General features: G+C 32.9%; 1 protein-coding gene across 3 annotated transcripts in view; it reads right to left on the reverse strand.

Annotated features, from left to right (window-relative positions):
* INTS6 (integrator complex subunit 6) overlaps positions 1-14,416 on the reverse strand; it is a 90,304-nt gene that overhangs the window by 10,377 nt on the left and 65,511 nt on the right. For all 3 annotated transcript variants that reach the window (XM_077855837.1, XM_077855836.1, XM_077855838.1), the window contains 9 exons: positions 14,303-14,416; positions 9,603-9,755; positions 9,356-9,488; positions 8,378-8,472; positions 6,051-6,161; positions 4,617-4,832; positions 2,350-2,476; positions 1,386-1,528; positions 955-1,186 (listed from right to left, as the gene is read on the reverse strand). The exon at positions 14,303-14,416 is cut by the window's right edge and continues 41 nt beyond it. In XM_077855837.1, coding sequence (XP_077711963.1) covers positions 955-1,186; positions 1,386-1,528; positions 2,350-2,476; positions 4,617-4,832; positions 6,051-6,161; positions 8,378-8,472; positions 9,356-9,488; positions 9,603-9,755; positions 14,303-14,416 — 1,324 coding nt within the window. The remainder of the gene's footprint in view (positions 1-954; positions 1,187-1,385; positions 1,529-2,349; positions 2,477-4,616; positions 4,833-6,050; positions 6,162-8,377; positions 8,473-9,355; positions 9,489-9,602; positions 9,756-14,302) is intronic.

Consider the following 14,416-nt stretch of genomic DNA (forward strand, 5'->3'; position numbering starts at 1 on the left):
TCTGACTCTGAACACCTCTGCTAAACTGGAATTCTTTCAGTTCCTATAATCTTCTCTTTTGTATATTTGTTTGCACATATTTTTCTTATACTACTACTGTAGCATATTATAGTGCCTAGCATACTGCTTAGCACTACTACTAAATGCACAGCTTTAGTGAAACAATTCCCATTCACCCTTTAAATGTTGGCTTAAACATAACTTCCTCAGTAAAGGGTCTTGACCTCACAAACTAAGTTAAATCATCTTACCACCTTTTATAACATTCATCACATTCTAACTCAACATTCAATGACTATCTTTCCTCACTCATCATAAAGGCAGAGATCACTATTGTCTTGTTCACTATGATACCTCAATGCCTAGCACTGTTTATAATAGCACGTGTATTTAATAATTAGTTGATTGTTTTTTTTTTAAAGATTTTTTTTTTTTATTTACTCATGAGAGACACAGGGAGAGAAGCACAGACACAAGCAGAGGGAGAAGGAGACTCCCTGTGGGGAGCCTGATGTGACACTTGATCCCAGGACCCCGGGGTCACACCCTGAGACGCTCATCCACGGAGCCACTCAGGTGCCCCTAATTAGTTGTTGAATTAACCTGAAATTGAAAACCATCTTTCTGTGGGTATTGCTAATACCCCTTTAATAAGTGTTATTTTGAAATACTTAAGACTTGTAAACGGTATTTTGAATTTTTTATTTAACAGACTTATAAATGGTATTTAGATTATGGCTAGCTATAATAAAGCATGATAAACATAAGAAATGTCCAACAAATGTTCTTTAAAAAGACATACAAAATGATCACATGCTAATTTAAAATAAACAAGTATCTTCTCTAGACACTCTTGGGCTTTATCAATCAATTTCTTCCACAATCTATTACAAAAATCTCATCCCCACAAAAGAAACAAAAAGCAGCAAATAAAGTTTGTTTTTAAATTCTTACCTTTATGAAGAGGAAGGGGTTTAATAAGATCTGGCTGTGCTTGAGTCATCGGTACAGGTGGTCCTTTTCCTCCAATATGATTGTTCACAACTGGATTTTGTTGTCTGCCTCTTAGTAATGGGGACATACAGCGACGTCTTTTAGGGATTCCTTGCATATTTGGTTCTCCAGGTCGTTTATGTTTATTTTGAGGTCCAGCCACAAATTCATCTGCTTCATCTATCATCATACCCTGTAACAAAAAAATATATAATTTCCCTAGATTTACATACAGTTTTTAAATGGTACAACTAATTCCAATCCCCATTAGAGCAACTGTATTATAACTATGTTGACATTTATTAGTCTACCAAGAAAAGTAGCTTACTTTAGTTAAATTAAGAACTGTTAAATCCACAAATGAATTATACAATGGAACATTTCAAGTTTACCTTCTTATCTAGCTTAAAGGGGTTGCCAAATGTATGCAACCTTCGAGGCTGATCAGGATCAAGTTCTCTTAGTGGAGAAGGTACTTGCTTGAGGTATTCCTGGTAATTCCCCATTTGTGCTATAGGAACACTGTGCACTTGATCTTTTCAAACAGAAGAGAACAACAACAAAAGTTAACCTCACTAAAACAACACTTCATATCTCAAATAATGTCTTCCTATATATGAATGTTACCTGGTGTTATTCCAGGCAGTCTTCCCTTACCATATATGCTAAAATTCATATGTTGTCATTATAAATATTGTGACTAAAATGAAATCTTTTTGAGATTTTTTTAAAGTAAAATTTAAAAGAATTGACTTTATCTTCTAAAAGCAAAAATATTGTAGTCCATTTGAGTGTATAAAATAAGTAATGATGTGTTAACATTACCATGAATAGGAATGTCTCTTCTCTCTATTCCAAAGAAGTAGAATTATAGCAAAATTTACAGGAAAGACATACACAGAGATAATCCTTTTATATAAAGCTATAGTTGGAATGCTTATATCAGAGATGGCAAAGAGTTAAATTCTCATCTGACTTGATTTGTACTACATGCTACAGATATTGTTGAAAGAAGAGGACACGTATTGACCATCCAAGCTAAACCACCAGATACTAACTAGTGTATCACAAGAAAATGATTTTGTGTGTGCATGTGAATGCATGAACTAAGCCAAAGAAAAGAAAGTAAGCTGCTAATAAAGATTGTCACCTCAGGGGAATAGAATTTGAGGCAACAGTGATGATAGAAAAAAAAGTTGAGAATCAGAGATGACTCCTTACTTCATTTGTTTGAATTTAAAAAGAAAATGTAATACTACTAATAATTCTTTAAAAGTTATATTCCCATACCATATTTTTTCAATATAAAGTAAGAAATTCACAAAAGAAATACCATTACTAAAACCATGATCTAACCTTCATCCTGTCCTTTAAGAAATCTGCGGGTGCTCTTCAAAAGATTAGATCTCATTCTTGTTAAGTGATCCAAAAGATTCCGCCTTGGTATGTCATATGCATTTCTAAATGTCTGTGGCTTCAAATCCTGTTGAAAATCATTCAAAGACAAAATTTATTTCCAACATAGAATTAAAAGAGACTAAAACCTCTAGCCTGCAGCATAGGTTTTGAAATAAGATATATTAAGTCTAATTAGCTTCAAAATAGAATAAAGAATTATGATGCAATCTAAACACACCTGGGAACCAGAAGATCAAAATTGGTAATGAGCTTAATCAAATACCTCAAATTCACATCTTTCAAGGTTTTATTATATATTCTGGCTAAGAGAAGTAAATAGCTTATAAAACAAATTTCCAAATTTTAAAACCTTTGAAAGTTTAAAGAAGAAACACAGCTTTGACGTATCATTCACGTACAATAAATTAACCCATTTTAAGTATACAGTTTGATGAATATCAGCAAACAGTTGTGAAACCATCACCACAATGCAGGTTAAGAACACTTCCATCATCCCCAAAAAGTTCTTGGTGCCCATCTGTAGTCAATCCCTTTTCCTATCCCCAGGCATCCACTAATCCTGCTTCCTGTCTCCCTACATTCCATTTTATAAGTGGAATTTTGCTATATCAAATCTTTTCTATCAGGCTTTTTTCACTAAGGATGATATTTTGAGATTCAGCCAGGTTATTAATGCATCAGTAGTTTGTTCTTTTTGACTGCAGAGTAGTATTCCATTCTATGAACACAGTTTATCCATTTTCCAGTTTATGAAGTTTCCTTTCAGTTTTTGGCTATTATGAACACTGCTATGAACATTTGCATAAAAAGCCTTTCTATGGCTATTGTCTTCGTTTTTCTCATGTAGACAGATACACCTTGGAGTAAAACTGCTGGTTATATAGTAAGTATAGCCATTCTAGTGGATGGGAAGTGGGATCTCACTAGTTTTAATTTGCATTTCCTTAATGGTCATTAAGATACAGGATCTTTTTATGTGTGTGTTCAAATTTGTGTACCTTATTTGGTGAAGTATCTGTTCAAATATTTTACCAATTTTTTATTGTGTTTGTCTTATTATCACGGAGTTGACAGACTTCTTTATATATTTTGATACTAATTCTTTTTTCTATATATAATTTTCTCCCAGGCTGTAGCTTGCCTGTTCATTTTACAGAATTTCTTTTGTAGACAAAAATTTAAATTTTAATGAAGCTCAATTTATCAAGTTTTGTGTGTGTGTGCTTTTTGTGTTATATCTGAGAAACCTTCGATGACTCCTGACCCAACATCATAAAGACTTTCTCTGTTTTCTTCTAGAAGTTTATAGTTTTAGTTTTTACGTTTAAGATTCATGAGCACTTCAATATGAGGTAACGATCAAATTTACTATTTTGAATATGGGTATCCAATTGTTCCAGCACTATTTCTAAAGAGATTGTCTTCTGACCCACTGAATTATTTTGGCACCTCTTGTTAAAACTTGTTAAAAGTTAACTGACTACACGTGTGAAGGCTTACTTCCAGACTCTCTTCTGTTCTACTGATCTATATGTTTATCCATATGCCAACAACTTAACACTGTTGATGATCACTACAACTTTACAGTAACTTTCAAAATTAGTACAAGTCTTGTAACTATTATTTTACAAAACTCTTTTTCTAGGACCTTTGAATTTCCATATAAATTTTAGATCAGCTTGTCTGTTTCTACATAAAAGGCTACTGGGATAAGGATCTTTTAAATAATGAATATTCATAAAGCATTTTATGATGTACCCAAGGTCATCAGTATAAGTACCAAAATGCAGTGAACTCTATGACTAGTTAGGCAACCTGTAAGCCTCTATTGTCTTTCTTTCTTAGTAATCTCTACACTCAAAATGGGGCTCAAATTCACAACCCCAGGATCCTGAGTCACATGCTCTACTCAGTCAGCCAGGTGCCCCATATGTTTTCTCATCTATAAAAATGAATAGATTGGTTTATTCATCAGTCCATCTATTCAGCCACTCAATTATTAATTAATTAATTAATTATTAATGTTTGTTTTGATTCTAAAATTCAATGATTCAGTAATAGTATTAATGATCATTATTCTTCGGAGGTATAGAAGTACTTCTAAAGCTTGGACAAACTAAAATTATTGGTTAATAGGAAATTTGATTTATTTAACAATTCAACAGAATATAGCTGGAGCAGTACTAAATTCATATAACATTTACCTTATTAAGCAAAGCAACTTGGAACCCAGTGTATTCTTTCATATTAAGGTCTAGCAGTCTGTGAGGAACATCCTCTGAAATTCCCTGGAGCAACTGTTGAAAATCTTTCCTATAAGCCATTGATAAACCATGTGATCGGCTTCGAACTTTAATTCCAGTTTCCTGTACTACTTTTTTGCCTACAGATCCGATGACTCGGTCAGATTCTATTTTAGCCTAAAGTAAAAATAAGTAAGATTTAGTCTGGACATAATCTAAAACAACAAATTAAATACTAACAGTCTTGGTCTTCCATATATTAAATATTTATGTTATAAAAAGTATGTACTTAATTAAAAACCCAGGTAGCATAGTTTATGTCAAGTTCTCAGTAAATTAAATATAGTTTAAATAATAATGTCTTAGCTTTGTTTTTTTTTTTTTAAGATTTTATTTATTCATGAGAAACACGGGGAGAGAGAAAGGGAGAGAGAAAGGGGCAGAGACATAGGCAGAGGGAGAAGCAGGCTTGCTGCAGGGAGCCCGATGTGGGACTCGATCCCAAATCTCCAGGATCAGGCCCTGGGCTGAAGGTGGCACTAAACCGCCGAGCCACCAGGGCTGCCTGTCTTACAGTTTTAAATCAATTCAATTATAACCTTTTGGAGCAGGGCAAACAAAAACAACTTCAATTTATTTTTATATACTAATATCCACTACACTTAAACCATGAAATGTAAGTGCACCCTAAATGAAAATATGGATTTCCAATTCAGAGGTGATATAAAATTAGGGGAAAAAAATCTCATCGGTATTTATTTAAATACTATTATTAGCACATAATTAAATGTTCATAGGTATAAAAAATGATGTAGTTTTTCATTGGAAAACAACGATATTTTGATGCCTTCCAACGTACATCTCAATGAGCATTTTAACTACAGACGGCAGAAGTACTAGAAAAACAACGTATTTTATATAGTATTAATATCTTGGCAATCTAAGTGTATACTGCTTGACCAGCAGAGCATCTACTAATGTGATTTATGCTCAAAATGTCAATATTCAGTTTTTTACAAATATTTCAAAAGTAATTCCCATTTTTGAATAAAAAAAAACTACAGATTTTAAAACATTAAGCAAAAGAAACTCATCTTTGTCTAAGAAAAACAGCTTTCTAACATAAATTTCTCAAAACAAAGAATGTTCACAGATAAAAAGTCTAGGACCACAACAATGAAGCCATCTCTACAAACTATTATTAATTGAAATTAACATTCCAAAACACAGCATACTATGTACTTGACACTGAATTATGTTAATAATCTATGATATATGTGGTTTTAAAACATAATATATTAATATGACATACCATCACAGAACTAACATCTGGCCTATTAAGCATCTTAGCCAAAACCATTCAAAATACTTAACAGCTCTATTTCTTAACGTTACCTGTTGACTCAATTTTTTGAGGTATGAAATGACACTGTAACTAAGTCCATATTCCATACTGTCTGCTATTAGGTTAGGTGCTCCCATCATTCTAACAGCTTTCTTCAAAGGCTATAGGAAAAAAGAAAACATCACTCAATCCTAAGCTTGCCAAAAATGTATGGCTACCTGTATTATCAGTTTTGAAGATTTCTTAAAAAAAAAAAAAAAAAAAAAAAAAAATTCTTTTTTTCAATAAGAGAGTAACCATATTTGTATTTCAGTAAAATGTTTGCCAGTGGTATGAAAGGTAGCTTAAAAGGATTAGAGGCTATACTTTAACAACACCTGGGAAAAGAAAGGGTAAAGTTCTAGATACCTTGGTATTATTGGTGATACTAAGTTTGGAAGAAATGGGCAGAGACATACCACAGAGATAGATTCAACAGAAATTAAGAAGTAAATTTTTAGGAGGCAAGAAAAATGGAAGATTTCTACCTTGGGTAATTGGGTAGATTATGGCTCATCTACTCACTAGCTTTGTGACCCCAGACCAGGTTTTATACCTTCTCTGTGTCTAAAGCTTCTCATTTGTAAAACGACAATAATATCTACTTCATAGGGTCATCACAGGATTAAACGAATCAATATATGTAAAGCACAGATAAAATCGTCTGGTATACAGAAGGCATTCAGTAAGTGTTAGTTATTACTATTGTTATTATTACCTGAACTGGAAAAAAAAGAAAAGAAAAGAAAATCAAAACCAAAAACCCAAGCTCTAAAGGAAAAATAAGAAGGAAAAACGAATCTAATATTTACTGTGGATGTGGTATTATGAAATAATTTTCTACTGTAAGGAGAGCCCAGTTGAGAGCCATTTGTGCAATGAAAATATCACTAACAGGACAGTCTAGCATATATGAGTGGGATGCAGTTAGAAAAGAAGGATAGCCATTCACTGACATCAGAAAGTGTATAAGTGCTGGTGTCAAACTGCAATCAAATTCCAGCTCTGATATTTAAAATCCATGTAGCTTTGCCTAAATCCTGCAAGTTGCTATGAAACATAAATAAGTCAACATATGTAACAGTTCATATTCACTGTTTCTTCCTTTTCACTCTTACATGGCAAGCACCATGTGCTAGACACACAACTTAACTCTTACAACTCTAGAATATGATCTTCAAAGCTCCAGAAATTAATGCTCTTAGTAGAGACCATTTAGACAAATTACAGTCAAATGCTAGAATATTCTTGCATTAAAGTAATGTTTAAAAGTGCTTTTAACACTGGTCTTTTTGTTAAGAAGTTACTTTTCATACAGTAAATAATGTATTTAATAATATATACATTATTGGTCTTATCTACTATGATACACTAGGTTTTAAGTACAGGTGACTCCTGAACAACATGGGTTAGGAATGCTGACACCACACAATAGAAAATCCGCATATAATTTTTGACTCCCCAAAATCTTAAATACTTATAGCCTGCTACTGACAGAAGGAAGCCTTACTAACCACATAATCAATTTTTGTATGCAATGTGTATTTTATATATACAGTATATTCTTACAAAACACCTAAGTTTTCCTTGATTTTTTTAAAATATTTCTAGGCTATAGAGTTCATCTGCGAGGTTTTCAAATTGCCACAAATCTCAAAAAAATCTTCCTTTATATTTATTGAAAAAAATCCACATTAAGTGGACCCATGCACTTCAAATCTGTGCTGTTCAAGGATCAAATGTAATCACAAACTTGTGGGTCTAAAAATATACAATTCCATGAGAATATATACTTATCTACCTAAAAACATGTCTCTGGAGACTTAGGGAATCAACAAAAACCATTCTGTACCACCCTTAAAGAAAAATTATTATAAAACTGAATTTAACAAGGAAGTAAAACAACTGGAACTATTCTAAAAACCAAGCTGCCTGGGACTGAATTCCAGTTTCACTCACATTAGATATGTAGCCTTCGACAAATAATCTAATCTGTTAGTGCCTTAGTTTCCTTCCTCATTGGTGAAATAAGAATGATTTCTACCTTACAGAGCTACAATATAAATTAAATGATGTTAATACATGTAAAATGCTTAGCATAATATCAACATACTAATGTATGTATGATATATACATTCTCATGATCATTATCATTATTCTGCAAATCACTAAAACCTTTCTTCCCCATTATATCTATATTGGTCATTTTTTTAAAATTCAATTTTTATGACATATATATTCTATAACAGCAGTAAATAAAAGTTTAGTATCCACAGTAAACTATAAGCATAATGTTAAATTTTATAACAAATTCTATTTTTAACAATAACATTCTTACCCCAAGATAGTAGGGAGGCATTGTCTTCAAATAACTTTCAAATGACTGTCTCCATTTCAATGTTGGTTTTGCTTTATGTACTTTAAACAAGTCATCTATAAATGTATAATGTAGACAAACCATTATTGTCTATTGTTTTCACACAGAAAATCAAGTCAAATACATTCCATTTTTACAGTCTGCCTTCTTATTTGTAGGAGAGTAACGTTAGACATTAAGTTTTTAACAAGATTAAAAGGGACAAAATTTTAAAAGATGCCAATTGTATATTTCATGTAACAATATTTCATGTAACAATAAAGGGAGAATCAGAAAATACAAGAAAATCTATACACTATCTAAACCTAGAAATAAAACAGATTTGAAGATATAAGCAAAGTATGCACAATGTTGTCTATAAAATATACCTAATATTTGACTATAACTTTTAAATCTGATGTGGTTCTGTTTTACAAGGAAATAAGTCTTCTCAAACCATAGTCCCCAAAAATTATAGTCAAGGGTCCCCAGAAACTAACTTTGGGCTTTTATTATATTATTTTGTAATAAATTCATTCATTTACAAAAATATTTGTCAAGTGAAGAAGTACAGATAAATTCTTAGAAAGAAAATACTCAGATTTATAGATATATGCTTCTACAAAATGTCTTGTTTACTAAATACAAAGCCTAAAATTACCAATTCTAACCATATGAGAAATCCAACTTGTAGAAAACTTACAATATTTAAAATTTAAAAGTGTATCTTCAATAGTTTATAGAATCAAAGGTGTTTTGACAATGACTTTTAATTTACCACAAAAATACACAGGTTGCTATAAAACACAACCTTAGATAGGTTCAATATTCAGAATATTAAAAACAGTTCCATTAATTTCCATAAGACATTAGAACTTACAAAGAGATGTTCCCAAACTTTGTTTTTAGGAAAATATGTATGTATGCTGAGCCATAGAGAAGGGGACAAGAATGACTTACCTAAAAGGGGAAGGAGGACTGGGTAATTGTAAGGCATCACAAATAAGTTGACACAGTTCAGTGCTGTACTGGCTTTCAAGTAACCAAACGGATGACCAAGTTCACTATATTTTGCACTATTGCTCACATATACCTGTTAAAAGGGAGTGGTTCATATGACCTTTACAGAATGTTTTATAATCATTGATTCGATTTAACTTTTTAGAAGAACATTCAACTTTTAAGTCACTCTAGTTTTTCAGCTTACCTGCCAACATGTTTGAGGAGATTTCCTTTCCAGGATAAATTGAGTCAGTGGTGAAGGTTCCAACTCATATTTGTCAAAAGGCAATTTGTCAATAACCATTGGTTCACAGTCTGTACAGGAAAACTTCACTACAGGATGAGATGTACGAGGTGGCTAGAGAGGAAAGTCTTATTACTATTTACACAAAATACCATAAACAAACTCGTTTCCAGTATCCCTATCAAAATTTACTTTGTTCCTCAATTTTGCTAGTTAACAGTTTAATTTACTACTGAAAACACTATTAAAGCTGAAGGAAGATACTTAAAAATGTAATGCTTAAATTTTACATTCATAAGAAAAAGACTAAAAATTTTAAAATATATGTAAAATAAAATCTTTTTAGGTCTTAAAATCAAATTTATCAGAAAAGTGCAGGATTTTGGAATTAAGTAAGTACTCATAAATTGTTACATCTAAGAAACAACTGAAATACAGAAACCTTCCTAAATTCTCAATTGTGGCAATTTAATTTCTTGTATATAGTAGTTTCCAAACTGATTGCACACCTTGATTAGTATAAGTTTTTGAATATACCATATTAGTACATATATACATTTACTTACAAATTATTTGTAAATCATAGGTATCTAATAAAATATATATTAAAATAATAATAAAAATAGGAGAAAAATATAAATAAAAGTTCTAATGTTTTCCTTCTCTATGCCAGTAGACTGATTTGTTTATCTCTGTGGTATATACAAACTACTTTGGACAACTCAATCTAAACGTACAAAAAACACAATACCTGGGGGGAGGGAGGGCATGTTATTCTATTTCCTGCCCATCCCCCCCCCAAAGTCTCCGTCCTAAAAATCTCACTGATTGAAAATGGGTAAAGGAAATATGAGCTATGAGGAAATAATCTGAAACGCTACTGCTTTCAAAGACTCTTACTACTCCATTATTGCCTATACCTTGGTGGCTCTCAAATCCAGAGTTGGGACCAAACCTCTCTCACCTGTCTTATGTTCCCCTGCCTACTAGACAGAACTAGAATCTTCTCTAAGTCCCTCAGACACATTATTACGTGATTCATTCTCTCCCCCCAAACCATAAAACCTGTTCTAAAAACCTAGGTGTTCTCCTTATAGTATCTGCTCCTTATTCTCATTATTTAACTGTCACAAAGACCTAGATAAAATCCCACTACTTCTAAGCCACGAAGCAGAACACAAACTCGGTAGGTGCTCAGTATTTAGTTACTGCCCTCTGTCAATACTAAATTCTCATCTCTCTAGAAATTTATCTTCTATTTCTTAGTACTCTAATTTATGCCTTCATCATTTAGATTAGACTAGTACAACTGCTTATTTTTAATTAACTTCTCTAATTAGCTCTCTCTAATCAATTCCATAGCCATGAAATAGAAATATGATCATGTAATTTCCCTATCTAAAATTATTTGGTAAAAGTAGCAAGTCAATCACCTAAAAATAGGACCCAGACTCTTTTCCTTAAATATCATACACAAAGATCCCTAATGATCTGGTCCCTATCTGCCTTTCAACCACCACACCATGTACAAACACCCTGTGCTCCAGCCATGCAAAATCACTTGCAGTTACCCACGTACATCATCATCGTTTCATGCCCCAGATTTCATGTTATCCTTGACTGCTTTATTATTTTCTCCCTTGCATATTGCAACCAAAGTTTTGAAGGCTGAAACAGCAAGTTAAAGATCTCTTCCTGACACCCTTTCTCGCCATGTACTCCAAATACATACGAGGCAGTTAAGCACCATCTCCTCTGGGCTCTGCTCCATGCCTAGTGCAGTTAGCACACTGTTCTGTATTATGTTTACAAGTCTGACCTTCCTATGGAATGGTAAGATTCCAGGAGGTAAGCACTGTTTTACCCCTCTTGTGCTCCTGTATCTCACAGGTACCTGACATCTTATTGAATCAGTCCATGAAACTCATATTTTTGGATGAAAATATTGAGATCCAAAAGGAAAAGTATGTGCTAGTGAAGGAGGATGTCTTCTAGAACATGGCAAAGAAAATTCTGCATTTATTACTTCATTTAATCCCCCAAACAATTCCCTGAGATGGAGGTTATCTCCACCTAACTAGAGGAAAATTGAGGCTTGGAGAAGATAACTGACCAGTAACACAGCTAATAATAGGTGGAGCCATGATTTAAATTCAGACCCAGTCTCTAACAAATCACAACTTCAGTATCAATACATCTTACTTGAATACCATTATTTACAAAAATTTCATTTTCCCTCTAATATCCTCCAGTTACTAAATTTTGCCAGTTTTGTCCAATATTGTCTCTTTCTTATGATTCTCTCTTCCATCATCTTCATATCTCTTATGTGAATCATAGCAAAGCCCTCTAGATAACCCGCTTACCTTCCAACTCATCTCCTAATTTTGCTGCAGATGACAATCACCAGATTAAATTTCCTAAAGCAGCACTGTTAGAAACATTCTCACTTATTCTGTGAGCCCCACCCTATGAGAAAAGCTCAAATTGCATTTAAAGTCATGAGCAATTTAGTTTCCTTAATACCTTCAATGTCCCACATACATGTTATGACCCACCTATATTCGGCTATTTCTCAGTCCTCTAAGTACACTTTGTTCCTTTTTACTTCCATACGTTTTGCTCATACTGTTTCCTCCTCCAATTGAAATCCCACCCACACTTCAAAATCTAACAATTTGGAACAGACCACTAAAGCAATATTAATAGACAATGCTTGTGACATTGGTTTTGGATTTCTATTAGGGATCAACAAGGACTATACATACTACTACAGGTGTTAAATACAGTAGAATGAATAAGCAATAAGACAATATTTCATACAAATATAGTATCTATTCTATGAAAGCTGAAAGGGCTCCAGAAGAGAGTGTAAAATTTAAAGAAATTAAGAGCTTCTCCATAAAGGCCAGATTTTGAAACTGATGATTCAATCAGAAGAAAAGAAAAGGAATAAAAACGATAGTTCTCATAAAGCCTTAATTTCATGTACTATTTCATTAAATTCCTAATAAATAAAAGAAATATTTTTATAGACCTTGTATAAACTAAAAGTCAGTATTGGCCTGAAGAGCTGATACAGGTTTAAACTTTAAAGGTTTCAACTCATGCACTAGGTGGGAATTGGTGCAGCCACTGTGGAAAATGGTAGGAAGGTTCCCCAAAGTTAAAAATAGAATGCCCTTACCATCTAGCAACTGCACCACTGTGTATTTACCCAAAGAATACAAGGACACTAATCCAAAGGGATACATGCACCTTTATGTTAATAACAGCATTGTTTACCATAACCAGGATATGGAAGCAGCCCAAGTGTACATCAATTGATGAATGGATGTGGTATATGTATATATAATGAAATATTATTCAGCCATAAAGGAGGATGAAATCTTGGCATTGGAGCAACATGGATGGAGCTAGAGCATAATGCTGAGCAAAGTCAGTCAGAGACAAATACCACATGATTTCACCCATATGTGGAATTTAAGAAACAAAACAAACGAGCAAAGAGGGGGAAAGAGAGAGAGAAAGAAATCAAGAAACACTATAGAGAACAAACTGATGATTTCCAAAGGGAAGGTGGGTCAAAGGATAGGTGAAATAGGTAAGGAGTGTAGTTGTTGTAATGAGCATCAGGTGTTGTATGAAAACATTAGATCATTATATTGTATAACTGAAACTAATATAATACTGGATATTTACTGGAATTAAAATAAAAACTTGGGCAGCCTGGGTGGCTCAGCCATCTTCAGCCCAGGGTGTGATCCAGGATCGAGTCCCACATCAGGCTCCCTGCATGGAGCCTGCTTCTCCCTCTGCCTGTGTCTTTGCCTCTCTTTCTCTCTCTCATGAATAAATAAATAAAATCTTTAAAAAAAAAACTTATAAAAATAATAAAGTATAAAGGTTTCAGAAAGGTTTCAGTTGAATTAAAAAAATGATAACTGCATGAAACACTGTTAAAACAGCTTCATGATCTCTGAAATACAATTCTTCTCTTCTAAAAGTAATTAATAGCAAAAGAGCTACGGTGGTGTGTCATGTTCTTCCACAAAGTATCCCATGATACCCTCATACTAGAAAATGTGCTAATCTGAAAGAATAATGTATTAACAACATTGACTAGATATTAATTTGTATTATTTGTAAATTTGTATATTTGTATATGGTCCTATCACCATAAGAACCATACAACAGTGAATACTGATAATTCACAATGATCATTCAATAAGTCACACTATTTCTTAAAACTTCCAGAATGAAAACACTAGACATAACTTAAAACCATGAAAGTAAACATAAATCTCTAAGATTAAGTCCTAAAAGATTACAAACAATTGGAATTATTTTCTAAACTTTCATTTAAATTCTAAATTGTGATCCAGAGACAAATCCTTGTTACATTATATTTAGAGACCAAAGAGAAATTTGTGTTAAATCTATGATTCTGTACCCAGATGCCAATAATAAAAACATAAGCATAGTAAGACTCTAAAGGAAAGATACCTTTTTTTCTATTACTTCATAATAAATGATACAGTGTACTAAAACACTCGCCATAGCACTTTGAACATGTCAAATTCCTGTAAATTAACCTTTCATAGCAGTGCTTAAAACTATTATGGTTACTATTACAAAGTCACAGTCTTTTTGGTACTTACTAGTGTTGGAGAATTCTGATCTGGCCAAAATGATTCTGGAACAGGCCAATGACCTATAGGAACCCCAGTTTTAGGATTTGGTCTAACATATATGAGTTTGTGACAGCTATGCCA

The sequence above is a fragment of the Canis aureus genome, chromosome 17 (assembly GCF_053574225.1).
Source record: "Canis aureus isolate CA01 chromosome 17, VMU_Caureus_v.1.0, whole genome shotgun sequence".
NCBI lineage: Eukaryota > Metazoa > Chordata > Mammalia > Carnivora > Canidae > Canis > Canis aureus.